General features: G+C 46.7%; 1 protein-coding gene across 6 annotated transcripts; it reads right to left on the bottom strand.

Annotated features, from left to right (window-relative positions):
• Positions 1-1,174: 1,174 nt before the first annotated feature.
• On the bottom strand, positions 1,175-26,812 carry TIMELESS (timeless circadian regulator). 6 transcript variants are annotated; one of them, XM_058557887.1, is made up of 31 exons: positions 26,735-26,804; positions 16,834-17,053; positions 16,685-16,721; positions 13,456-13,609; positions 13,155-13,308; positions 12,922-13,036; positions 12,764-12,826; positions 12,393-12,494; positions 12,055-12,210; positions 11,678-11,811; positions 11,395-11,482; positions 10,927-11,103; positions 10,340-10,557; positions 9,995-10,098; positions 9,683-9,852; positions 8,098-8,232; positions 7,845-7,996; positions 7,037-7,134; positions 6,822-6,945; positions 6,507-6,708; positions 6,087-6,232; positions 5,375-5,460; positions 5,169-5,286; positions 4,997-5,079; positions 4,622-4,764; positions 4,252-4,429; positions 4,101-4,169; positions 3,867-3,985; positions 2,221-2,458; positions 1,983-2,087; positions 1,175-1,843 (listed from the first exon to the last, which is right to left on the bottom strand). In XM_058557887.1, exons 4-31 carry the CDS (start codon positions 13,550-13,552, stop codon positions 1,770-1,772), a joined length of 3,648 nt encoding a protein of 1,215 aa, XP_058413870.1. In that variant the 5' UTR covers positions 13,553-13,609; positions 16,685-16,721; positions 16,834-17,053; positions 26,735-26,804; the 3' UTR covers positions 1,175-1,769. The 6 variants fall into 6 exon arrangements, with proteins under 6 accessions (XP_058413870.1, XP_058413873.1, XP_058413869.1 ...); XM_058557890.1 differs by having other exon boundaries at positions 13,456-13,556; XM_058557886.1 differs by lacking the exon at positions 16,834-17,053 and having other exon boundaries at positions 26,735-26,812.
• Between the last annotated feature and the right edge of the window lie 1,139 nt (positions 26,813-27,951).

The following is a 27,951-nucleotide window of genomic DNA, read 5'->3' as shown; positions in this document are numbered from 1 at the left end:
TCCTCAAGCAAAAACAGGAAGATTGGCAACAGGTGTTAGCTCAGGGCCAACCTTCCTCACACACACACACACACACAAAAACTCTTAGAAACAGACAACAGATTGGTAGTTACCAGAGGGGAAGGGCGGTTGGGGGAGGGCAAAATGGGTAAAGGGGATCAACTTTATGGTAAGATGGAAACTAGACTTTTGGTGGTAGGTACACTGTAGTATATACAGATGTCAAAATGTAATGTCGGACATCTGAAACTTATATAATATTATAAAACCAATGTTACTTCAATAAAAAAAAAAAGAAGCAGTGCTCAGGTTGGGACGTGGGGAAATGCTCGGAATGAAGAAACACCAAGACTGGTCAGAACTAAAAAACGTCTTAGCCCTTGGAAACTTCAGTTACCCTAGACATAGCTTCACTCCTACCTCTAGAGGTGGTGGGAGAAAAAAATAAAGTCAGAGAAATAAGACAGTCCAAACGCATCCTTTACCTAGGGCTCTCCCTGATCTGATTGGCTATTTTCTGAATCTCACTTTCACCCTCCCTCAGCTGGAAACAAAAGGGAGCCAGAAAGCTGATGGTTTCCAAGAGTAGGGAAGGACAATATTTATCCATCTCTTTCTTGCCCAGGCTTTGTCCTCCCCTCTGCGCCACGCTGACAAACGCTTTTTTCTCCCTCTGTGGCTCCTGCTGCTTCTTGCTGCATACTTTTGTCACCCTAAAGATTTATCCTAGGCAAAGGATCTTAAGGTGAGAACGTTTTTCTGTGTCTTCTATAATGAAAGCAGGAGAAAAGGGAAGGCTGATGGTCTCTTTTAACCCTAATAGTTAAAAGTTCTGAGCCAGCCCTAATGGCCTAGTGGTTAAAATTCGGCACTTTCACTGCTTCAGCGGCCCAGGGTTCATTTCCTAGTCGCAGAACCACACCACTCCTCCCGTCAGTAGCTAGGCTGTGGCGGCAGCTCACACAGAAGGACTAGAAGGACTTACAACTGTGATATACAACCACACACTGGGCCTTTGGGGAGGGAAAAAAAGAGGAAGATTGGCCACAGATGTTAGCTCAGGGTGACTCTTTCCCTGCAAAAAAAAAAAAAAAAAAAAAAGTTCTTCTTTCAAGAACATAGTGGGTGGAGGGCTGAGGTACGTAGAGAGATGGCAAGTCAGATCAACGCTGGCAACTTGTAATTTTACATGTTTAATTCAACACCAAACGCAAACCAAACACATTCATCATCTGGAGAGTACTGCATCCCAACCCTACCTGGACTGCAGGAATTGGGCTCAATCTGGTGTCTAGGAGGTGATCATAGGAAAGAAAATGAGGATGGGGGCATCTGGTGCCTTTTAAAAATGGTGCAACACCCCCACCAATCATGTCACAAAGCTCCCCATCTGATGCTGTGACCCACCTCCAGCAGAAAACCAAGAAGAACAGACCTATAAGAGGGGTCTAAGTTGCCTTCTATATTTCACCTGCTCCTCTCTTTTGCTAAGGGGCATGAATAAACCAAAGAAATGGTTCCTAGAAGAAGAGGAGTAAGTCTCCAGAGAGCTACTGAGGCATACTGATAAAACTGGGAGAAGCAAGAAGTGACTGTAGAGGAGTCCAACACTGTTGCCTGAACCTCCCGGACCCTAAATCCACGGGAAGCCCAGGACTCCACTGCTTCTGTCAGAAGGAGGAGTTTCTGGGTCCTGTGTGAGCTCCCTACTCTGATTTAAATTCACCACCTAAAGACAGGTCTCTCTCTATCCCCAGGCTTCTGGCTCTTCAGTCGTTCTCATCTTCATCCTCAATGTGAAACCGTTTCTTCTTTTGGATTCCTGGAGCTCCCGACTCTGGTGCTATGGGAACGACAGGGGGAGAAGAGAGAGACTGTCTAAATATGTTAAGGGGGAAGGAGGGTGGGAGCGTTTATCTTCAGGATCAAAGAGAAGAGTGCTAGAGGTTGGAAGAAACGGCAGGTCCCACCAGACTCCCTACCTTTGCTGCTGCCCTCATCTTCCTCCTGCTCCTCATCGCTGTCCAGCAGCTGTCGCTTCTTGGGGGCCACTTTCAGCTGCTCTTTCTCACCAGCAGTCACTTCCTCTGAAATGACCATAAGAGGCATAAAATTAGGAAATAGGCCCTCATATTCTCAAAATACTCTATCAGCCCTCTAGATCAACATGGCTGGCATACAGTAAATAAATACTCAATAGATAAGTGGTCCTGCCATTACCCCCTGGGGACACCAGGCCTGCTTTCTTTTTTCGGGCTAACAGGAGGGCCCTCAGGGCTTGTGCTCGATGCTCCTTTTGATGATCCTCTTGGTGCTCCTTCTCAGGGCCTTGCTCTGCAGGGACTTTAGGTTCTAGCCCTGGCTGAAGCTTTTCCTCTTCCTCTGATTGACTCAAGGAAGCTGCTACCCTCCGGAGCTGGGTGGGACTCAGCTTGGCTGGAATTCGCCAGAAGGTTTCCTACAGGGGCAAAGAAGTTGAAAATGAGAGTAATGGGAAAGGGCCAGCCTCTAGTTCACCAGATTTTTTTCTTTGAGGAAGATTAGCCCTGAGCTAACATCTTTTGCTAATCCTCCTCTTTTTGCTGAGGAAGATTGGCCCTGGGCTAACATCTGTGCCCATCTTCCTTTACTTGATATGGGATGCCGCCACAGCATGGCTTGATGAGTGGTGCATAGGTCCATGCCTGGGATCCAAACCTGCGAACTCCGGGCCACCAAAGCGGAGCACACAACCTTAACCACTACACCACCGGGCTGCCCCCTAGTTCACCAGATTTTGATATTACTTATTTTATTTTTTCTTGCTGAGGAAGATTCACCCTGAGCTAACATCTGTGCCAGTCTTTCTCTATTTTGTATGTGGGTTGCCTGCCACAACATGGCCACCGATGAGTGGTGTAGGTCCATGCCCAGGAACTGAACCCAGGCTGTGGAAGTGGAGTGTGCTGAACTTAACCACTAGGCCATGGGGCTGGCCCCTTAATATTATTTATTGAATAAATATGACCCTACATTGGTGAGGATCCACAAGGGTTGTGAAATCTACTTACTGCTTATTTATCCAATATATATGGCAATGTCTAGCATGATGCCTGCTGCATTAAGAGGTTCCCGGTAAATATAGTTGCTAATTAAATAAATGAATGGATCCTAGGAATCTAAAGGTGAATCAGATATGATCTCTGCTCTCAAGAACTCATAATCTAAAGGGAGAAAGAACCACTGTGCTGTAACACCATAGGATTGGGGTGCTGTCAAGAGAATGAACAAGTCCCAGCTGCCTAAGTGGTTACTTTCACTTCAGGAGTTGAAAGAGTGGTAGGGACCGCTTCTTTGAGGAGGTGGCAACTGAACTGACTCTTGCAGGCTGGGTGGAGCTTCATCAGGAAGATGGGTGATGTATGTGTGGTTGGAGCTTTCCAGAGAAGGGACTGGCATGGTCAACTGTTTGGAGGTATGAAAAAGTCTACTGTGTGGAGGATGGAAAGAAGTCCAGGAAGACTATGGCGAGGATAGGTGTGTGCTGGTGTGGCTGTGAGGCTGTAAAGATTGGCCAAAGGCAAGGCACACCACTCAGAGGCGGTGGACTCTGTCCTACAAACAGTGGGGAACCATCAAGTGCCCTGGACAGAGAAGTGATATAATCAACACTATGTTTTAGAAAGATAACTTGGGGCAGTGTGGAAGATGGACTCAGGGGTAGGGGAGACTGGAGAGAGGAAGACTAGCAGGATGGCCGCTGCAGGAGCCTCGGTCAGAGGTGAGAGGAAATGAGGACAGAGATCACAACTGCAGTGAGGAGGAGACGTGTTTTGAAATAGCACTGACACGCCCTGGCTGACACTGTAACTGGTGTGTTTATTTACCTGCCCAGAGGCAGGAGGCCGAACCCCTAGCTTGCGCAACAGCTGCTGAAACTGTTCATTTTCCAATGCTTCTTCATTTTCTTCTGTCAGCGGCACCAACGGAACTGCCTGTGAGCAGCCTAGGAGGGGGTTAATAGTCATATGGTGAGGAAAGAGCTGGTCCTTATCCCACGACCAGGTCTCCAGCAGCCTTCAGTGCCCCAGTCCTCCCGAAACCATCATTTATCCACTTACCATCTGCTTCCCGATCATCTGCTACTCGAATCAGGCAGTTCTGGAGCCATAGGAGCGGAGCAGAAAAGCCTAAGGGAAGGAGGGAAACTTCTAATTGGCCCATGTGCCCAACCCCTCCACCTGAGACATCTCCCCCAGCCCACGCCCTCACCTTCCTGATGTAGGCTTTGCCCAAGATTTTCAGTTGAAAGGACTGTGCTACCCTGGGCTTGTTCTGTTTCTGAGCCCTCATCTTTCTCTTCATCCTCTTCACTCTCTTCCTCTGGCAGGTTTTCCTCTTCTTCCAGATCTTCCTGGCAAAAATCTTTCAGGGACTCCTCTCCATCAGGCTAAAATTCATTGGGGTAGGAAATAAAAAGGGAGACAACATGAGGAACCGAGTAGAATCCTCGGTTCCTGACCACCCCACCGAGGGGACCTCATCTAAACAGCCTGACACAGGAAGAATCTGGGTGGGCTACTTCTAAGGAGCACTTCAGGGGGAGGGGCCCATGCCAGCAGAGTCAGGGTAAGATTGTTACCAAACTCGAGGGCGCCAACTTCTTCCGGCGTTTCTTATATAGCTCCCACCGCTCGGCCACCAGCCCCAGAGCCAGCAGTTTGTCCACTATTCGGGCCCGTGAGCGTTTGGCTGTGATGTTCTTCATGATATGACCCAGGACATCTATAGAGAGGGAAAGTGTAAATACCCGAGAGCAGCGGGGGAAAGAGATTAGTAAAGGAAATCAGAGGTCTTTGGAAAGAGGCCAGCTCAATTCACTCAAAAATGACACCACAAATACAGTAAGTGGACAGAAGCAATGGGATAAGCCTTCCTTGGGAACAGAAGGCAGGGGAAAAGAAATGGACAGCTTGGCTCTCATCCCAGAGGTTCCTTGAGCCTCCACCTCACTTACCATCTGAGTCCTGGAACTCCTCAAAAAGCCGCTGTAGCTCCATCTCCTGATCTTCTGTCCACAGTACGATACGGGTTCCTTTCCTGTTTAGGGAGGTGTCAGTAGAAGAGGAGGCCCAAGGAGTGAACAGAGGATTCCCCATCTTGGCTCCCTCCAGAGTATGTGCCTCTACCTTTGGAAGTCCTTGACACTGTCAGCCAGTCCCAGCCGTACCAGATGGTGGATGATCTGCTTGCGTGTTCGAGGGACAGTATTCAGATTTGCCAAGATGGCGTCCACCACATCCTGACCTGAGGTGGAGGAGCAGTGGAGGTAAAGAGAGGTCCCGGAGCTCAGGCTGCCCTCCTTATCAACTCTGCAGATCTCAAGGCCGCATACCTTCCACATCCTTATGGGAGTGATACAGTTCCTGAAGCTGGGCCTCCTCCTCTGGGCTCCACACAGGGGGTCTGCGACTAGCAGATCTAAATGGGGAAAGGGGCGGGGGAGCATGTATGTTGCTGGCCCAAAAAGGGAGGCCAAAGGCCCTTTCTGGTCAGTTCTAAAAGGAACAAGGACAACACAGGTACCTCAAAGGAGCCAGCTAGCAGAGGCCGAAGGTGTGCTTCCTACCCTCACTCTCCTTCCACTTAACCCAAAAGTCAAACTAAGAGGTTTTCCAGGTTGGGCCTATGGAACCTGACACCATAGGGTCTAAGAGTATATGGAAAAAAGAGAGAAGTATGAAAGGAGAGGAGCTGAGATACTAAGGGAAAGAGGACACATTTCTATGAATCCTTATGGTTTCCCAGCACATTTTGGGATGGGGCACACACAGACTCTCCCTGGGGAGCCACCCCACTCCCAACTGACCCCCCCCCCCATGAAGGCTGGTGAAGGAGAAAGAAACTAGAGCAGACAGGAGACTTAGGCTCCAATCCCAGGTCCTCTTGGGTGACCTTAGGTAAAGCATTTCACCTTCAGGGCCTGTTTTCTCACCTGTGAAAGGGAAAGAAAGGTTAGACTAATTGATGTGCAAGCTCTTGCATCTTTGACACTCTGTGACTGTCACTCACCCCTACAGCCCATCCTTCCCCATCCTCGTGCTCACCCGCCATCCAGGGAGCCATAGCCCTCGGTCATCTCTCGAACCACAGCTGTGTTCTTCCAGAACAGCAGCTCCATGAAGGCTTTTTGGTTGACTGCAGCCAATGCAAAGAACTTGCCCAGGATGTATTTGGCAAAAGTCACTAGTTCCTGGGGGACAGGGAGGCTGCTGTGAGGCCTCTGGCCTATATGTACACATAAACTTGGCCCCCTAGGTATTCTCTACACCTGTTTCCAGCTGCGCCCTCCTCGCTCAGACTCTCTCTATCCTTCCCCATGCAGTCCCCCAACCTGCCTGCCCACTTCCTCACCGTTCTCTCATCGCTTAGCCCTGACACCACTCGGTGCCCTTTATCTCCTGAAGACTATCACTTTACCCCAGGACCCCCCACACCTCCAAACCCATTCCTTCATGTCCCCTCACTTTGTAGGCCCCAGCAGCAGGGTCACTAAGCAGACGATTGAAGAGGCAGAAGAGTGAGAGCTGGAAAAGTAGGGCTTCCATTTTGAGGTCATGGGCCAGCCGGTGCAGCATCTTGACAACGCAGTGGTTGGTGTGGGCACTGTTCTGCCGGTAGCTCCGCAGCAGCAGCACGTAGGCTCGGATGACGGTTGAGCTCGCAAAGCTGCCCCAAGACAGGGAGGGAGGGAGAGGATATCAGTGTAAGAAAAGTCACTGCTCATCCTCACAGCTCCACAAACTCCACACTGTGACCAACTCAGTTCTCACAGCCCGCACCGTTTCAGGTAGTCCAGGAAATTAAATTCTTTCTCTGACACCTGGACCACCTGCAACTCTTCCTCCTCCTCCTCTTCTTCTTCCTCTTCTTCCTCTGCCCCTCGTTCCTCTGGCCCCTGCTGCCCTATAGAAAGAGTGAGGATTACTGGGTCTCTGTGAGGCTGGTACTAGAGGAGACCTGAAAGGACAGAGATGCGAAGGAAATGGAGACTCACGGGGAAGCGGGGCACAGAGGATTTGTTTCAGCAGCTGGATCTCTTCCTCTGGGGAAATATCTTGAGAGCCAAACGCATCTCCTTCTGGCCATACCTCCCTGGAGCACAAAGAGAAAAAGGGTTTAACCAGAGAAAATCTGAGTCATAATTTGAAGTGGGAGAAGGAATTTAGACTTATTTCATTTGTTGGCCAAAAAGAGGATGCAAACTGTTACCTCAAAGATGAAACAGACTCTAGGGAAATGTTCCCTCACAAGCCACATTGCAATGAAAATCATATAAGAATAAAATGCAAACAATCTAAATGTTGACATTTGGTTGAACAAATGTATTCACAAAATGGTGTTTTTAAAGCTATTAACAATTATAGAAATATATCTGATGAGAAATGATGCTCACAATATATTGAGAAGTAAAACAACACTATAAGTCAGTATGTGTAATATTTCATTTTTGTAAAAGTTATATATGATATGTCTATATATAACACAGAAGAAAAAATCTCTGGATAATAACTCATCAAAATGCCAATAATGGCTATCTTTGGCTCATAGAATTATCTTTATTTTTTTTCCCAATTAACTGTGCTTTTTGATATTTCTCAAAAATAAAACAAAAACAAACAACAAAATCCCCCAATAAACCAATCAAAACTCTCTAGGACTCAGTATGCAGTGTAGAGTCCCAAGTGCTCCTGATGAGACTTCTTTCTTTTGAAGACTGAGAACCCTGTACCACAGTGAAAGCTCCTCCAGCCCCCAAAGGCCCAGGAACTGGATCTAGGAGGGTGAGCGGGCAGGGTTCTTACCGGGCAGACCTAAGGAGGGTCAGGGCCTGTGGGGCTTGGCCAGCCAGGAGACAGTCTTGGATCCGCACCATGGCTTCTGCCCGCTGCTCTTCCACTGGCACCTCTGAGGCCGCATCAAAGGGAACCGTGGAGTCCAAACTGAGCTCAGGACCCTAAAGAGGGATTAAGGCTATGGGAACAGAGAGGAGGGAAACCCAGACAGCCTACCCAGAGCACTACCCTCAAGAAAGATAGGATTTCTGCAACTACCTACCTGGGCACAGCATTGTAGCTGCTCAGCCATGGATGGCCACACAGCCTCCAGTTCCTCTGGGCTAGAGGGGACAATTCCAGAAGCAACAGGCTGGTCTAGAACTTTCTTTTTCTTTTTTCTCTTCTTTCGTTTGTTCTATGGAGAAAGATGGCAGGAGAGCTCAGGAGGCCTTTTCCCCATCAATGTCTTCTCTATTAATTAATTAAATATCTGAATTAATTAATTAGACAGTCCCAGAGTGACCACCATGTGCTACTCATGGGCAATGGGGAAGCAACAGTGAACAGCATACTTCCTTGAGGAGCTTGTTGTCTAGCTGGAGAGACAGGTAAGTAGACAGGTAAATTATATTACAGCATGGCTAAGACCTAGAATATGGCTGAGCATAAAATGCCATGGCAAAACGTAGTAACAGCACTTAACTCATTTCTTGGGGTCAGAGATTTCCCAAAAGCAGTGATATCTTAAGCAGAAGTCTAAAGAATGAACAGATTTTCTATGAGGATAAGAAATTCTACATGAAAAGACTTTGTAAAATGCAAAGCAGTAGGTAAATATAACCTAAAATTTTTTCTTCTGAAAAGCAGGACAGTGAGAGTCAACACCCCAACTCTGCTCCCCAAGTCACGGCTGGGAACCTGTCTTTGGTGTGGGCAATTGTCTGGATGCCCTTGAGCTTCATGCTCTGTTCAAGGAACTTATAATTGAACACACCAAAGGTTAGGGGCATGAGCTTTGGAGTCCAGCAGATCTGGATTTAAGTATTGACACTAGCCACTTACTAGCAAGACCTTGGACATGTTGCTTAACCACTCTGTGCATCTGCCCTAGCACTGTTGCAAAGATTACATGAAAACAGCATGGCATCTGACACATGGTAAACACTTGATAAATGATAGTACCTACTATTTCTGATAATGCAATAGAGCGCTGGGTGTAAAAATACCTCTTAGCAAAGTCTCATTGGTACTACTGCCCCTTTCAAGTCGAGTTCTGACCCAATTTTAAGCTGTAGCAAATAGGATTATAGGAAGATGTTTACAAAGCAGAGTCCCTGGGTCTCCAGGATACAAATTCCTTGAGATTTTCTTCTTGTCTTAGACCTTTCATTTTTATTTCATTTCAGGCTTATATTACAATCCCAACTTAAGGGATCTGGAGACTGACATGAGCAGCTTGAGTTAGTCTAACAGTAACTAAGGGGATGAGATCCCAGACCATCTGACTTTTAATTTAAGGCTCTTTCCATCTCACTACAATGCTTTGAAGTATAACCAGGAAATATCACAGCATAACTGCTAAACTCTAAAAAGTTATGAATCCCCAGAGTTTATGTGCTTAGCGCATGGCAGGTGTTCAATAAATGTTTCCTGAATGACTTAAGGTATTTATGGCAGATCAGGGAATAATCTAATGGGAGAAGGAAACTATAGAAGACTCACATCAGCAACACTGACAAACCTCATGCCCTCTAGCTCAGAGCAGTTCTAACAGATCAGCTTAAGCTGCAGAAACTGTGACAGGAGAGTCCTCTGTCCTTCCCCCTCCCCTCCCAGCTCTTTCCACACGCTGGGGCACCCAGTACCTGAACTACCAGGTTCCCACGGCTCCGACAGAACCGCTCCAACATCTTGAGGAAGAGGTGGGTGGTCTCCACCAGGTCACGAAGGAAAGAGCGCGGCTGGCACCTCTCATCAAACTTTCTGAAGAGTGCCAGGAATAGTTCTCGGTACTCCATCACATAGAAAATATTGTCTAGGAATGGGGAGGGAAAAGGAATGGAAGTACTGGTCTGGAAAGTTTGGGAAAAGGAGAGATGGATGAAGTTGGGACTGGGAAAAGTGAGTCTGGTGAAGGGACGGGGAAGGCTGGGATCAGAGAGCAGGCCAGGGCTCACTCTTGATGATGCGGCTACTCTCCCTCACAGCCTCCTCCGGGGACATGTCCATCTCATTCACTGTAGCCAGCAGCTCCTGATAGGCCTTCAGAGCCAGGTGCATCCTGCAAGATGAAGGAAAGGGGTGAAATGGAGGACAACTTAGGATACTGGCTCACAGAAACAGTACCACCTCTACCCTCCAAAAATAGTGCCATCAAAAACAGAATGACCCAGGCAGTCCTTGCTCCCCAGCCTGACGACCTTAACCCTGAAACAGGAAAGAAAGTACCATCCAGAATTCAGGCCTTCGGATTCCCACCTGGCCAAGATGCCCACTCTCACCCCAGTTCTCATCCCACTCACCGGCGTGCCCAGGAGGTGGCTTCCTTGCGGTCAGTCAGCATCATCTCATAGTAGTTGGTGAGGTTCTGCTCAATGAAGTGGAAGGTACGGACACTGAGGGTCTCAGAAACCAGGCCTGGCCGGAAGGAGGCCGCTCGGTTGAAGGCCATGAAGAAAGCCAAGGCCCACATGTAGTAGGTCTCATCGTGCTGCTGAGCCTTCTCCCGAAGCAGGTGATCCTAATGTCCAGAAAAAAAGACCATGACGCCAGGGCTTCCAACTTCCTCCTGTCCCATGATGATGGCGTAGACGCTGGGCCACAGTGTAACAACATTCTAGGACCCACAATTTCCAACCTTCTTTTGTTCTCCCCAAGTCTCTTCACATTCCTTTCCCCTTCCCCTGGGGCAATTTCTCTAGAACCTTTTTAACTGTGCCAATAACCCACTCCCTCCTGACATCTTCACCATCTCCCAGGGGTGGCCTACACCCTTCCAACCTACTAGTCCACATTCCAGGCTCAGCCTCCCATAGGCTCCTCCCCAAGGTGCCCTCTTACCCACCACTGTCCCCATCGCCTCTCCATTCCCTCCTTCCTAGGCTCTCACCTTCACCGAGCCCATGAGCCGGTTATAACAGTTCTCCAGGAACTCAGAGCAGAAGTCTCTGAGGAAGAGTCTCACATTGAGGGCAGAGCGGCGCTGAATGGTCAGCTCCTGGGCAGCCTGGCGACGTTTAGGCACCCTTCGGGGCTGCTTTCCCAAATCTGAACTATAGTTTTGGAGCTGGGGGTGTGGGATGGAGGATTAGAATTACTCCTAACCACCACCCACCCCCTGCAGCTCTTTCTGCATCCCTGATGCTAACAATGTTCTCAGAAGAAAGTCTTAGAAGGTTCTCTCCCTCTGGCACTAAGTGAAGATATAGGTAAAGACAATAATGCCAGAGGTTCTATTTCTCCTACTGTCTCCAACTTTCTAAGCCCAAGAACAGAGAAGCTTTACCCCCAGAGATGCTTACCCTTCTCAGGCCCCCCAACTCCACAGTGTTCCCACGCGAGATGGGAACATACTCACATTGTGGAGACCTTTGTGAAAGATGAGGTCCCTCTCCCCAATGGACTTCAACCCCTGGACAACGTAGGAGCCCCCAAATCGAGAATGCCTGTAGCGAAAAAAAAAAGTCCAGGGTGACTCCTCAATTCTCTGGAAGCTTTATCCCCATTCTCTTTCATCAGCACATCAGAGCATGTCATAATTGCAAAATACTCTCCAGTCACCACTTAGAATTTGGCCCGAGCCCTCAGCATTCCATCGTGAAGGAACAGGAAGGTGGGTAGAGCAGCGCCCTGCCACTCACCTGTTGCCTCGCTGAAGGGCTCGAGTCTTCTTTTCTGCCATCTCTCGCTGGCGCAATGCCTCCAGTTCTACCATATCTGTGTTCCGCTCCTGAGCTAAGTGTCCCTGTCCTACTCCTGCCAACTGCTCAGGGTTCTAGATTTGGAACAAGGAGGGAAGAGTCAGAAGGGCGGTCGTTCCTTTTTCTGAGTTCACTCCTGAGGATGGAAAGAGTGTATGCAATAGGACTGTTGATGGGACCCCATACTCAAGACGTGGTTACTCAACCTGTCACCCGCCTCCACCCAGATAATTCAGTCATTATCACAAGAGCAATTCTGGCCACATAGCAGAAAAGTACACGGATGAGGGGACTAGGGCAACAGGCCAGGGTCTCACCTGGTCACGAAACATAAGGGAGACAATCTCTAGCACATGCAGGCTCCACTGCTGCTCAGCAGGCGAGCTGGCCAGGAAGAGGAGCAGGTCATCCAGGCCACTAAGATGAATCGCCCAGAGAAGCTGGTCATGGACACTGGCGTCATCATCGATCCTCTGAGCAGTGAGTGTTGAGGGGAGAAACGGGGGTCAGTCAGTTCCCCTGCCCAGCCTTGAGGTTCTTCAACTCATTCCTTGACCAAGGTTCCCCCACAGACTTATCAGGGGAAAGAAAAGCAAAAAAAGGGCAGCTCAACCTAACCAAGCACAAGAACTCAGACAGCTCAAGGCCCTCTCACCTTCTCCTGATCAAGGTCAGCTGGGACATGGAGAATATTTCTGACCAGCAGCAGGATCCGCTCAATCAGCAAGTTGTCTTCCTCCTGCCGTTCCTCCCAGCCCTAGTCAGAAGAAGGATAGTTAGAAGAAGAGCAGGTGGCATCTAAGACGACAGAGGCACAGACGGGGATCAGGATTAAAAAGAAAGAAAGGAAAGAGTTCCAGCAGTGGAGGCAGCCAGAGACAATGGATAGGACTGTGTACCCACTAGGACTGGGACCATATCCCTAAACGCAGCGTGTCCTGACAATGCCCAGCCCGGGGCTCTGCCCAGAGGAAGAGCAAGGCATTAAGGGTCCTGTGGGATCTTGAACAGTGGAGACGCACTCACCAGCTGCAGCAGTTTATACAAGGTTTCACTGAGGACTCCAAAAGCCTTCTCACTGGCAAAGGCCTACGAAATAAGGGAATGGACCTTAAGTAGCATCCATCTTCTCCTTCCCTACTGCCTCCAAATTCCGCCCCAGGGACTCTGAAGGAAAACTTCACCTCTTTGTAGGCCTGCAAGTAAGCTAGCACCTGCAGAAAATGGTGCCGGAAGCTAGGCTCCTTGGGCACACTGCCAAAACAGAGCAAGGCTGGTTGTGTCAAGTTCACCATCAGCCTAGGAGACAATGAAGGAGAGAGAAGTTGTTAAGTTTCCTCACCAGGCACAAACACCAAAATCTTCAGCTCAAACAATGGCTGGCACATGATAAAAGTTAAAAAGCTGGGGAATCAACCTGATAACAGCATCAAAGAGAGGCTTGTCCTGGCGGTGTTGGATAAGGATGGGTAGAAGGTCACTCTGCAGGATCTGGGCTGCTCCCAGCTGCTGCCGCACATCTCGCATCTCATCCTCATGCCTCAAGTAGCGGATCAAATCCTTCACACTCTCTTCAGGGACGGAACAAACACTCACTGGGAGCCCTGGAAGAAGCTCCACCCAAGCCCACGTGCTTTTCACACCCGTGGCTTGAGGAATTCAACAGACTTCCTCAACTCAGGCAAGTGTTTAACCTGTTTCCTCAAAAAGGTACTCACCTAAGCAATCTGGTTCCTTGTGATAAGTGTCTCCCTCCAAGTACCCAAGGGCACTACATGTGGCTAGAAGTTCACAATTCATCATGTACAAGTTCATACATCTGTGGGCCAGCCAACAGAGAGAGAAGGTAGGTGGAGACTGAAATGACGAGGCCTGCAGAGACAGGGAAAGGTACCAAAAGTAGGGTCCTCTCCAGCAAAGGGAGAGGGGAACAGGACAAGGTCCTAACGCTCAGAATGTTCTGAACAAGACCCTCAAATGCTTCACTATTGTCAGAATCAAAAGTGCTGTTCCCAGTCCTAGGGAAAGCTTTAAGGGTTCTACCTGATCAAAACCAAAGAGGCTCCAAGACTAAGAATTAAGCACCTGCCCCATCTCTAATTCGGGTCTGAAACTATAGAAACAGTCCGTTTCAGAGTCAAGATAACCTAGTAGGAAGAAAGGTTGGTTAGAGAAAGGCATCAACCCTGCAACTTTTGCCCGCAGAGAGCTCTGCAGCCTTTTGGAGGAAGGAGAGGAAGGAGTCTCCCTCTCCTTAAAAGTGCCAGACCCTTGGGCCGGCTCCGTGGCTTAGCGGTTAAGTGCGCGCGCGCTCTGATGCTGGCGGCCCGGGTTCGGATCCCGGGCATGCCCCAAGGCACCACTTCTCCGTCCAACCTGAGGCCGAGTCCCACGTACAGCAACTAGAAGGATGTGAACCTATGACATACAACTATCTACTGGGGCTTTGGGGGGAAAAAAATGAATAAATAAAAAATCTTTAAAAAAAAAAAAAAAAGTGCCAGATCCAGTCCCCCTCCACCTTCCCCAGACCTTCCACAAACAGTGTTACAGCTCTTATGTGCCACAGGAATTAAGAAAACCCAGCTCTGACCATATAGTGATTTCACCTAGGATCTGACATAGCCTGGGGGCCCTGAGGCACTAGGGATGTGTAGAGAAGGTTCCTTTACTCTCCTCCCCAAAGTTACTCTTAAATTTAGGTAATCTTAGTAGAAGCCAGCATCTACCAGAATGGGTGAGAAAAAGAAGTAAACAGGACCTGGTTACACTTCCTGTCACTCTCCTCAGAAGAATGCTCCTTTTCATTAAGATCCCTAAACCCTCATCAGATAAAGGCACAGATCCAGAACCCGGATTTTCAGCACCCAACACTAATAACACAGACACATACAAACACATTACATTCACTACCCTGCTCCTGTGGAAAATCGAGACTATCCATCAATCTTGACCTCTTAGCACATTCAGCAGCACTGCTCTCATCACTTGGCAGCTTCCTCTAAAAAGACCTTTCCCTGTTCCATACCTACCTCTAGCCGCTGACTCCACCCCTGTTCCCCCACAGGAAACAGGCAGTGTCCAAAGGACTAAGGTTTAATGCCTGATGTTATCTCCCTGCATTTATGTAACTGGTCTATTTCTGGAGGCTGCCTGCTATCCCTCTACCCCAACCCAGTGCTAATCCACTGAATGACCAGGAAGACTGAAGGGAGACTTCCCTTTGCTGCCCTTTTTCAGGGGACCTGCACACCCTGAGACCTGGGCTCCCATGAGGTAGGTGCAGTGTGTGAGATCTCTGACTCTCCTCAAAGACACATTCAGCTTTTTCAGACAGACCACTAGTCTGTGTGCCCACACACACACGCACATCCAGACTGAAGGGCTTCTCTGTCGGCTATCTCCAAGTGGCAGCCTAGGAAGCTGACAAAATCTGACAGCAGAACTATCTGTAAAGATGCTGAGTCAGCACATCCTCTTCAAATTAAGACACAGCATCACATTCTGGCACTAAAAGGTGTGAAATGATAAAGTCTTCTAATGACAGAGGCAAAGCCATGTCTGGAAGGCTCCCAGACAGATAACCTCATACAGTCCTCCCAGCTCCTCTCCCCCATATTTGCCTCCTCCATAGTAGACCAATTCTAAGTAAAGATTCGATATTCGTAAAATTGGCCCCAGCAGAGCACTCAAACCTCTGCTTTCAACATATCACTTTACTTGAAAGGCAAAAATAACAGGTTGTAACAGTTACCTGTTACCTGGCTACCGCAGGAAGAGGGGGAGGGGAAAGGAGGCAGAGAAGGAGCTGTCCATGCAAATGTGAGAAGGGAGGAGGTTATGTAAGAGACCTGGGACTTCAGGTTCTAATCCCCTGCAGTTTTGACCAAACCAGACAGCAACAGGCAAAGTAGAGGAAGAAATACCTATTTTGTAAAGCTCCCAGGCCAGGGGTCATGAGGAAAGCTGGCAGCCTTGGGCCTATTCATTAGAACTGGAATAAAAGAGCTCTCACCAAGAGTTTCAGCCCTCCCTCGTGGAAACACACTATTAAAAAATCAGCCAGGGGGACCGGCCCAGTGGCGCAGCAGTTAAGCGCCCTCCGCTTTGGTGGCCCAAGGGTTCGCAGGTTCAGATCCCAGCACGCACCAATGCACCGCTTGTCAAGCCATGCTCTGGCGGCGTCCCATATAAAGTAGAGGAAGATGGGCACGGATGTTAGCCCAGGGCCAATCTTCCTCAACGAAAAGAGGAGGATTGGCGACAGATGTTAGCTCAGGGCTGATCTTCCTCACACACACACAAAAAAAATCAGCCAGGTACAGGAAACCTCTCTATTCATTCAGTTAACTAGAAGCTACTCACCTAGTCTGTCTGGCCTCACCTTCCTCTCCTAGACCACTGATAATCTGATTACTTGTCTTATATCGACATCACACATACCCATCCAACCTACCACTTCTTAGATCCATGGGTTGGCTGCCTCCTCTGGCTATCTAGCCCCCCAACCCAGGAACCTAAACATATATGTCCCAAGACATAGAGCCCCCTCACACTCTCCAAACGTTTGCTCAGTTTATTCCCTCCTTCTGGAAGGTCCACCCTCCCTTAACTCCAAAAGTTCTAAGCTTATCTGACCTTCAAGATCCAGCTCAAATGCCACTCCTCCACAAAGCTTTCCCTAACAGCCCACAGCAGGACAGGATCTGACGGCATATATCACTCTATATGTACTTCCTCCTCCTCCTGCACTGAGCTACTTTTTTAGGTTATAATTACCCAGAATACATCTTTTCTCCTCCACTAAACGTTGCCTTATTTCTGAATGCACTGAATTTCTTTCATATGGGAGACGTTTAGTAAAAACCACTAAATGCAACTTGGTGTAATAGAAAGAACAGTACAATGGTCAGAAGGTGGGGTCAGAGTCCTGACTTCATTGCCTACCTATCTGTCCTTCACCAAGTAGTCTTGGCTTCCTCATCTGAAAGATAAAGGAGAGAATACTGTGGCAGTCATGCAGGAGCCAGCTGCTGATACATAATAACCTACACCTGAGGGGCTGGCCTGGCGGCATAGCGGTTAAGTTCACGCACTCCACTTCGGTGTCCTGGAGTTCGCAGGTTCGGATCCCGGGTGTGGACTGATGCACCGCTTGTCAAGCCATGCTGTGGCAGCCTCCCATATAAAGTAGAGGAAGCTGGGCACGGATGTTAGCCCAGGACACGTCTTCCTCAGCAAAAAGAGGAGGATTGACAACAGATGTTGGCTCAGGGCTGATCTTCCTCACACACACACAAAAATAATAATGTACACCTGAAATTACACAATGTTATAAACCAATATGACCTCAATAAAATAACTGAAAAAAAAAAAAAGAGAGATTGCCATTCAGCTGCACAGAATGCAGTTAGCCGACACCACCTCCAGGATCCACCTCAGCCCTGCTCTTCCTGGGCAGCCCCTCAGCGAATGCCTAAGCATGGGGTACTAGGGCCTAGCCATTTCTTTCCAACAAGGACTTGTCTACCAGGCAATCCTTGCTTCAGAGTTTCCCACTGGGTTGGCCGAGACGGTCAGACCAGCCTTGTGGTTCGAGGCTCTCCCTGCCCCCAATCCTGCTCCCCTCTTAATCCATCACAGACACACTCCTCAATAAACCTCTGTGCCCCCAGCTCCATCTCAGTGTCTGCTCCCTGCAGGAGCTGAACTGACAGATACCTACCCTACCTCCCTTATATGGTTATTGTATTGTGAGAATCCAATTAAGTTACATAAAAGCACATTATAAACAGCAACAGATAACACAAAGTTGAAATAAAAATCATGGTTCCGATGCTTTTTGATTTCATGTAGCAGTATTTATCCCCCTAAACTGGGAAAACCATCTTATCTTGACTGGTAAAGATATTAAAACTAGGGATATAAAAACAAAAACAAATGCTTTTTTAAAACCCCACTAACATCTATTAATACTGTTGTTTTGGGGCTGGCCCTGTGGCGTAGCCATTAAGTGCACGCACTCTGCTGCCGGCAGCCTGGGTTTGGACCCGGGCGCACACTGATGCAACGCTTGTCAAGCCATGCTGTGGCGGCATCCCATATAAAGTAGAGGAAGATGGGCACGGATGTTAGGCCAGGGCCAGTCTTCCTCAGCAAAAAAAAAAAAAAGAGGATTGGCATGGATGTTAGCTCAGAGCTGATCTTCCTCACCAAAAAAAAAAAAAAAATACTGTTGTTTCATAGAAGAAACAGTTTAACACCAAAGTATTTATGATATAATCTCAGCTATGTCCTTTCCTTTAAGGGGCATAAACAAGTCTTTATGAAAAACTCCCTAGGGCCGGCCCTGTGGCTTAGCGATTAAGTGCACGCGCTGCGCTGCTGGCAGCCCGGGTTCGGATCCCAGGCGCGCACTGACGCACCACTTCTCCGGCCATGCTGAGGCCGCGTCTCACATACAGCAACTAGGAGGATGTGCAGCTATGGCGTACGTACGGCTATCTACTGGGGCTTTGGGGGAAAAAAATAAATAAATAAATAAAATTATGAAAAACTCCCTAAATTGTCCTTATTTTTCTCATTTCACTTTGGACTGATAGAAATATTATTATTTTAAATAGTAATGTTCCTCTGACTGGCACTTAGGAATCATTCATTTATATATTATTTATATAATAAAAGTCATAAACCAGCCCAACAGAAGGAAGGCTCCATGAGGACAAGCTTTCATTGTTTTCTGTTTTTTGCTGCATTCCTCAATGCCCAGAATAGGGCTTGGCATATAGTGAGCATGTGATACATATTTGCTGAATGAATTAATTCTGAAACAACAGACTATCCCAGGTCATACCTTTTGAACCGGTGAGACCATTTCAAGGAATATAACCAAAAAAATAAGTGAAAAAGAAAAGAAATCATTTGTACAAAAACAAAAATAACATCTCTTCCTAGTGCACTCTAGTTTATAGAAGGCTTTTATAGCATTATTAATCTTTGAACCTTAAAACAGTCCAAAGTGATAGGTACTGTACAATCCTCTCCTTTATAGATGAAGAAACAGAGTCTCAGAGAGAATAAACACCCCAAGAAGATGTTTATAGACGAGTCATCTTTAATGGTAAAGCCTTGGAGACAACCCAGATATCCTAGCTGGGGAACAGCTAGGAAAATTTTGGAATATTAATAAATAACATATCATATAAAAACTAACTATGCCAACTAAAATTCAAAAGCCTATATTTAAAAAAGGCACATAAAGTAGAATATTCACAAGAACCACACAAAAACGTGAATGATCTGAAGCAGATGAGGGACCTTGGAAATTAATAGCAAAGACACATCTTATGTTTAAAAATAAAGGTATTCATTGTTTTTAATTCTTTTGGTGAAATGGTACTTTTCAATAAAAACAGCAAAAGTAGGTGTCAGCACGCCTGTACTAGGTCACAATAATGGCTGCTGCCGATGTCTCGGTCCCAGGGGAGGTGGTCCTGGGCCAGGGAGGTCTCACCTCTCACCAGGATGCACCCAGAGCCTGTCAACACTGGTGGCTCCTGTGGCACTTGAGGCATGACAGAAGCATGAATTGTGGCCTGCATTGGCTACGGTTGTTTTGCAGGGGCAACGAGCAAAAATTGCAAGTCATGCAGCTAGACCACCCAGAAGATGGAAACCTTCTCCTCAGACAACCTCGAGCTGCCCAGGAACCAAGAGTTCCCTAACTATGGAACTCAATGTGAAGAGAAAGCAGAACAGGGAACCTAATGAGAAGGGAGGCGTCCCTTGATTTGGAGCACATGGGAGCTAAACGACTGTTACACTCCCATTCTCTAATCAGATTCTGCCAAGTTAGCATTTTATATAACCACTCCCACTCCCAACTCCTTAAAAGTCTGTCCCCACTTCAGCTCGGGGAGACGGATTTGAGCCTTGCTTCCTGTCTCCTTGCTGGTCAGCCACACAATAAAGTTCTTTCTTCTCTCAGACAAACAAACACAAAAAACCCAGCAAAGGTAGCCACTGCTGTTCTCCCAGGTATTCCCTCCCACCCCCTTTCCAAGCCCAAAGGTTTCCTTGCCAACTCTCCTTTAGAAACAATGGGGGCAGGTGGGCTGGCGGACTGAGAGTTGCTGCCCTTCACTGCTTCTATCCACAGAGATGCAGAAACCTCATCTTTTCTCTCAAAGCCCAGTATCCTTTGGTCTCCTTCCCTAGCCCTTCATCTTTGTGATTTTCTCTCCCACAGTAAATGAGTTTTGAAACAGCCCAAACTCTTATATTTCTGTGAACATCAAAGGTTATCCTGCTGTACAGACAGGACAGTGGGGTCTCACTACGGTTACCTTCACCAACTCCTTTCCTCCCACAAAAAGGGAGAAGGAGAAACCACATGTGTTATTTCCAGAAAATGGGACAGAACAGATATACACAGCCTGTAATTTCTCTTTGTTCCAATCAGAGCACTTTATTCCACTTCCTGAGTTTTCTACTTTGAAAGTAATTCTCCCCATGGCACTTCTTTCACCCACAACAGAGGCAAAACAGGAAAACCAACCAATCTGGCTTGCCAAAGAAGCAATAGAAAAGAAAGACAGAAATTCTCTTCTTTTTCACTGATAAACTCCTGGATAGGTTTTTTGAGGGGGTTGTTTGTTTTGTTTTTAAATATAGACTGGTGTAACATAGTGGTTCCCAAACTTCTGGATTTCATGGATGGGTCTTTAATTTTTTTTTTTTTTTAATTTAGGGAGACTAACATAAGGTTGCTAACTTCAAATTTTGTAACTTAAGGCACTTACAAAAAAAAAATCAACCCCCACACACAACCTCATATATTGCTGTGGGAATGTAAAATGGTGCAGCTGCTGTGGAAAATAGTTTCGCAGTTCCTCAAAATGTTAAACACACAGTTACCATATGATCCAGCAATTCCACTCTTAGGTATATATCTGAGAGAAATGAAATGTATGTTCACACAAAAACTTGCACATGCATGTTCAGAGCAGCATTATTTATAACAGCCAAAATGTGGAAAAACTCCATCAACTAACGAATGGATAAACAAAAAGTGGTATACCTATACAATGGAATATTATTTGACAATAAAAAGGAATGGAGTACTGATACATGCTACAACATGGATGAACTTTGAAAACATTACGTTCCATGAAAGAAACCAGACACAAAAGGCCACATATTGTATGATCGCATTTATACGATATGTCCAGAATAGGCAAATCCACAAAGACAGAAAGTAGAGTAGTGGTTTCCAGGGACTAGGGGAAGGAGGAAATGGGGAATCATTGCTAGTAGAAGATGTACAGGGTCTCTTTCGGGGGTGATAAAAATGTTCTAATATTAGATAGTGGTAATGGTTGTACAATTCTGAATTGTACAGTTTAAAAGGGTGAATTTTATGGTATGTGAATTATATCTCAATATAGCTGTTATAAAAACACCCACACAATTACATTCTGTTTTCACCATTTAAACACCAAAAAAAAAAAATAAAAAAAATAAGGACAAAATCTCAGGATAAAGTACTGTCCTTTAAATTTAATAAATTCCATTTTATGAAAAAATTTATTAGATTGTATTATCACATTTCATCACAGATAGATCAGAACTTTGTCAAACACCTTAGACATAGCAGACCTGGACATTTAAAAGGGATGTTAGTGGGCCGGCCCCGTGGCTTAGCGGTTAAGTGCGTGCGCTCCGCTGCTGGCAGCCCAGGTTCGGATCCCGGGCGCACACCGACACACCGCTTCTCCAGCCATGCTGAGGCCAGGTCCCACATACAGCAACTAGAAGGATGTGCAGCTATGACATACAACTATCTACTGGGGCTTTGGGGGGAAAATAAATAAATAAATAAAATCTTAAAAAATAAAATAAAAATAAATAAAAGGGATGTTAGTTATTTTTCCCACTCAACAAAGCACTAAGCAGTTGAGATGAAGCAATATTCATCTGAAATTAATACTTGTAGGCCACAAAATGCAAGAGCCAAAGGAAAACAAAGGATAAAATATTAAATACACTTGCAATTCAAAATAGAAAATTAACTCACTTCTTGAACACAAAATAAAACCAAACAAAAAACTCTGCCCCAAACCAACCTTGCTCCAAAAACCAACTCTGAGAATCACTGGTATGAAAAGACTGACATTTGGCATTTGAATTTCAGTCCTGTCCAGTACTAACTTGGTGATCTTGAGGATATGGCTTAACCTAAACCTCAGTGCCCTTATCAGTATGCTGAGAAAATAAGTGGAGAAGTTTAAATGAGATCATGGAAATCAGTGCTACTCAGAGTGTGGTCTGTGGACCATCGCTGGTCCACAAACTGTCTGCAGTCTGCATGAAAATAAGTACAGAAACGAAGCATTTAGAACATTTTCATAGCAATTTGACAGTGTTGATGTTTGTTGAATCTAATAATAAAAAAGCCTATATTCTGCATGTCTTTTTTTTCCCATGTTATTTTTCTAGTAATAGTTCTAGTATTTTACAAAAGTACTTTATATGTCAATTATATCACAATAAAGCTGGGGGGAAAAAAGAAAGAAAACTACTGATCTGCAACAGCTTGGGGAAAAACTGACCTGGTCCTTCACCAAGACAGTTCGAGAAGCACTGACATCAAGCACTTTACTGAGTGCTGAGCACAAAGTAAGAACTCTCAAAATCTCGACTTCTTCTCCATCTCCTGGACTCTATAGTCAGTCACTAAATGCTTACGGAGAGCCTCCCAAGCAAAAGACAGTGGAGTGCAGGTGCAGTGGCAGGGCTAAAGAAATTTAAGGAATTTAGTTGCAGAAATAAAACCCACCTAATATAGAAGAAACCAGGTAAAAGACAAGTCAGTACAAGCTCTAGTTAAGGATACTGAAAAAAATTCTGAAAAACTAGGGCTCTTTTCAGATTAAAGTGGCCAGGGAGGTTTTGTCAGAGGAAGTGTGATTAGAACCAGGCCTTTGAAGGCTGCATAGGATTCAGGCAGCTGAGGGGGGGGGTGCCTTTAGGCAGAGCAGTGCCAGAGCAAGAGGTGAGAGGGAGTCGTTAACAGAGGATTCTAATGGGAAAACAACGGAAAGGGGCCCTTGGAACCGGCTTTATGGGAAAACTCTTTCTTTGTCTATCAATTCAAGGATTTAGAACATAAACCAGGGGGTCATTGAAGATTTCTGGGCGGAAAAACAAAATGATCCAACTGGGTCGCACAAGCAGGATCACATACCCTACTATTGTATCACCACACGTCACTCTCTGCGAGGTCTCAATCTCTTCTCCTTTCACTGCACTCACCCTGCAAAAGATCCCAACCTCAGATGGATGCAACCATCTGCTTCCTAGACTCCTGGATTCAAATCTAGACTTCGATTTGCTGCAGAAAACCAAACTCCGCATGATACACAACAAATGTGTAGTCTCCAACCTGAGCAGGGCCCTCAGCCTGGCCCAGCAAATCTTTTTGGTGTTCCTGGTCCACTCCCTCTTCCCTTTCCCAAGGAACAGCTGTTTCTAACTTCCACCAATATCCTCAAGCCCCCTTATTCCACTGCTTCCCACGCCTCTCAGCTGGTGTCTCTGCTCCCTTCCTCTCAGTTACAATGAAGGTCATCAGATATGAACTCAACTCTCTCCATCCAAGCCTAAAAACATACATATTTCAAACGTCCACTCTGACCTCTTTGCTTCTAATCTAAGTCCCCCATTTGTGATGGATTGATCACTTCCGTCCCTTAGTTGGTTGTTCCTCATTTCTCATTTGTTCTAATTTTCTCTTTATACTGGCCCCATTCCCATATGTTGTTAGTTGCTCCAAGCTCTTCCAATTTAGGTGGTGGGAAAACCCAACACAAAGCAAACCTTTCCTTGACCCCATACTGGCTGCTCTTCTCCTCAAGTGCTAATGTTCCATAGGCCTGCGTCTTTAGTTCTCTTCCTGTCTCACTCTACACAGCCTTCTTGGGCAAAGTCATCCACTCCCATGTCTTCAACTACCATCTCTGAACCATTAGCCAGCAAATCTGTATCTCTTGCCCCTTTGAGCTTTCATGGTGCCGATACCATGTTATACTAATGAATAGCATTCTCTATCTATGTCTCAAAGATACCTCACAATCAACATCTCCAAAACAGAACATCTTCTCCCCAGGTTTGTCTCCACTTCTCTTTTGGACCTCTCAGGGACTGACACTATCCGTGCAGTGATTCACATAAGAAACCTAGGAGTAATCCTAAATACTTTGAGTCACTGACTCAGGCCAATTCCACCTCCTTAAGATCTCCTCTCTGGCCCCTGTCCATCCCCATTGCTACTGCCTTAGTTCAGGTCCTGAGTATCTCTTGCTTAGATTCCTCAACTGCTTCTTAACCTCCTTCCCTGCCTCCAGTCTTGTTCTCTTAAATCTATCCACAATATGGATACCAGATTTGGCCATATAACCACCCTGCTTAAAACCCTTCAATGGATACACAAGAAACTTCAGGGCCTGGCCCCGTGGCCGAGTGGTTAAAGTTCCACACACTCCGCTTTGGTGGCCTGGGTTCACAGGTTCAGATCCCGGGCGCAGACCTACTCCACTCACCATGCTGTGGCAGTGTCCCACATACAAAGCAGAGGAAGACTGGCACAGATGTTAGCTCAGGGCTAATCTTCCTCAACCAAAAAAAAAAAAAGAGGATGATTGGCAATGGATATTAGCTCAGGGGTAGTCTTCCTCAGCAAAAAAAAAAAAAAAAGAAGAAACTTCACAGCGATTGTCTCTGAGGAGAACTGGAGAATGGGAGGGCCTAGGGTAGGAGAAATATTTATCTTTCACTTCAGTACTATTCGAATTGTTTACCGTTAGCATGCACTACTATACAAAACTAAAGTTTCAGTGGCCCCCATTGCCTACAATACAACATTCTTCACGATCTGCCTGCTGGTTACCTTTCAAGCTTCTCTCTCAAGACACTCTGCCCAGAATGCCTTTCTCTCATCCACCTAGAGTCTATCCACTCATCTTTTAAGACTCTGCCCAAATGACACTTTTCCTGATTTCTCTATACAAAAGCGACCTCTTTCTCCTTTGTGTCCACTTTGTGCCGTAAACAGACTTCCATCATGGTGTTTACAGCTCAAATTGTATATAATACTTAGACTATTTAAAACGTCTGTCTCCGTCCATTAGCCTTAGATTCCCTGAGGGCAGGAGTTGTTTCTTATTCACCTTTGAATTTTCAGAGTCTAGTGACTGAATCAGAATTTACAGAGGGTGGGTCTTGGACAAGACTGTTTTGAAAATGCTCCTCAGGTGATTCTAACTCAATCTCCTGTAAACAACTGCACTGAAATATAAACTCCTTGAGAGGCCAGCCCGGTGGTGTAGTGGTTAAGTGCGGGTGTTCCGCTTCAGCAGCCCAGGGTTTGCAGGTTCAGATCCCGGATGCGCACCGACGCACTGCTTGTCAAGCCATGCTGTGGTGGCGTCCCATATAAAGTAGAGGAAGATGGGGATGGATGTTAGCCCAGGGCCGGTCTTCTTCGGCAAAAAGAGGAGGATTGGCGACAGATGTTAGCTCAGGGCCGGTCTTCCTCACACACACAAAATATATATATATATTATATACATATATAAACTCCTTGAGGTCAGGAATTATTGTGACCAGAACAATGTAGGTGCTCAATAAATGCTTTCTAAACTGAAGTAGACAAGTCTCAAAGTTGAGAGAGAGGTTGGGGCTGGAGATTTGGAGGCATCAGTTTATAAAATGGTATGTGACGCTGTGAAAGTACATCAGAATACTCAAGAGAGTTCGGAGTGGGAGGAGTAAGGAAGCCAGGGCAGACTTCTTTGTCAGCCGGTAACTGCAGAGGACTCATTTACATGTATTTTTCCTTCCAGACTACGAGTTCCTTCAGGGCAGAAACTATTCTATTCACCTCTGTCCACCTGGTACTGAGCACACTGCACAGTGCATGTTAGGAGCTCAGTGACCTTTTACTGAGTTGTCTAAGTGCACTGATAATAGAGGGAGGTAAAACACCTCAGAGAAACAAAGAAGTGACTACTTTGGCCTAGAAGGGCTAGAAAAATAGAGGTTTTCAGAGGGACAACTGAGTTCAGTTCTGAAAGAGAAGTTCATTTGGCAGAGAAGTGGCCAGAACTTCAAGTAGAGGGAACAGCAGGAGCATAGGTACCCAGGCATGAAAGAGCACAATGCAGATATGGGGCTGGGAGTCAAGTGCATGAGACAGTAAAAATGTGAGGGAGCTTTCGAAATTGAGGCTGAGAGGGTCAGGCCCAGACTAAAAGACCCTGACCCTCTCAGCCCACCTAAGGATTTAAGCCTGACTGTGAGTAGCCAAAGAGGAGTTGTAAATTTAATCTGAAATGACCAGATTGCCTTTTTATAAAGGTAATTAGTGGTAGCATGAAGGGCCGAGTAAAGAATTGAGAGACTCAAGGAAAGGAGCTTAATTAATGGCTGATGGTCCAGCAAACAAGCCCAAGCAGAGGCTATCCTCCTTAAGTCTTATACCGGAGGGAAAGAACGGAAGAGAATGTTAAATCCATCCTATGAAAACCCAAGATTTAAGTCAAGCGAGCTGGGAATTCCGACTGCTGCTGACCACCAAGCTGCACATCTGGTTTTTCCCGTCTGAACTGCTTGGGGAGTCGCCAGGTGGAAATGCCCGGGAACTTTCTGTTCTACTTCAGAGCGTCCTAGCCTCTTCCCCTCACAGCCCCACCCCCGCACGAGGACCAAGCTGTGCAGAAGGGCGCGGGGAAGAGGGAGCACCCTGGACGAGCGGGGAACCCTGAGCAGCTACCGCGGACGCAGGGTGGGCCACTGCGCGTGCGCGCCTAAAGCGCGCGCCCCGCCCCCTGCCCTCAAACCAGGCGGCGGGAAAGGGGACTCAGCGCCTCCCAGGAGTGTCCCCGCGGCTTCGAAGGGATGTTGCCCGCTTAGAGCCCTCTCGCCCACACACTCACTCACCCGCTCCCCGCCGGCGCTCAGGATCCCCGCGGAACCCCGGCCCTCACGCGTGGGACCACAGCCTTTCCCGCCACTCGGCTTGGCAGGCCCAGTCCCCGCCTGCATGGCGAGCGGGGCGGGGCGAGCCGGGCTGGTCCATGTGACCCCGAGGGGCAGGGCGGTTAGTGATGAAGTAAGGAAAAGGGAAGCAAGTACAAGTACCGTTTTATCTGAGTCGATCCCCTACATTGAGCCAAAAATCACAGCGCTATGAATTTTCTGCTGACTTAAGAAAATAGGAATCAAAGTCCTATTAGAGGTGAATTTACAAACGTTCTTCCCCTTCTCCTAGTCAAGTGGATTATTCCAAAGTCTTATAAGATTAATTAGAAAAATGAGGTTTTATTTGGGAGGAAGTGGAGAGTTGAGCTACCGGCAAGAGTGGACTTTTTGCGGGGCGGGGATGTCTGTCATCTAGAGGTACAGGCCCAAAGTTTGCGAAGTATGCAGGAAGCTCCTAAAAGGAAGACATCCACAATAACTATTCATTGGTCAGTTGAGGGTCTCCTTTGGCCTCTGCTGAGATGAGTGTATATTGCCAACAACAAAAGAAGATAGGGTTCAAACGAATAATTATCTCCTGAATTGTTAAGCGTTTTAGTACAAGGAATTGATTTCTGGGGAATAAGGAGAGTTAGAAGAGATTTGCTGGGCTGGCCGGATGGCATAGTGGTTAAGTTTGCATGCTCGGCTTCGTTGGCCCAGGGTTGGCAGGTTCCGATTCCCTGGGCTGATATACGCACCGCTTATCAAGCTATGCTGTGGCAGGCGTCCCACATATAAAGTAGAGGAAGATGGGCAGAGATGTTAGCCCAGGGGCAATCTTCCTCAGCAAAAAGAGGAGGATTGGCAAAAGATGTTAGCTCAGGGCTAATTTTGCTCACAAGAAAAAAAAAAAGAGAGAGAGATTTGCTGAAGATGGAAGGACAGATGAGAGAAAAGTGAAAAGACACACAAAAAAGGAAAATAAAGACGACTATAAAACTAGTGATAAAAGTAGAAAGATGCCATTTGAAGAATGTTTTGATCTGCTCTAAGTAAATTAAAACTCTGAGGGTCTAAGCCTCTCCCTGCTATGCCCACTACCCACCTCTGCATTTGCTCCAGGCATCCCATTTCCTGTTTTGGCATTAGGGAGCTCTTCTGGGGCTTAAGTACCACCTGCCTGGAGGCCACGC

This window comes from Diceros bicornis, chromosome 17 (assembly GCF_020826845.1).
Source record: "Diceros bicornis minor isolate mBicDic1 chromosome 17, mDicBic1.mat.cur, whole genome shotgun sequence".
Taxonomy (NCBI): Eukaryota; Metazoa; Chordata; class Mammalia; order Perissodactyla; family Rhinocerotidae; genus Diceros; species Diceros bicornis.
This window is presented reverse-complemented; position numbering and strand designations above follow the sequence as displayed.

What these genes read in the sequence shown, in the direction of transcription:
- TIMELESS (XM_058557886.1), bottom strand. Translation starts at nt 13,552, where the DNA reads ATGAACTTGTACATGATGAATTGTGAACTTCTAGCCACATGTAGTGCC. An exon ending in GGAGTTCCAGGACTCAGATG is followed by an intron (nt 4,765 to 4,996) that starts GTAAGTGAGGTG and finishes CCCTCTCTATAG; the next exon opens with ATGTCCTGGGTCATATCATG. An exon ending in AGGCCTGGTGTCCCCAGGGG is followed by an intron (nt 2,088 to 2,220) that starts GTAATGGCAGGA and finishes TGGTCATTTCAG; the next exon opens with AGGAAGTGACTGCTGGTGAG.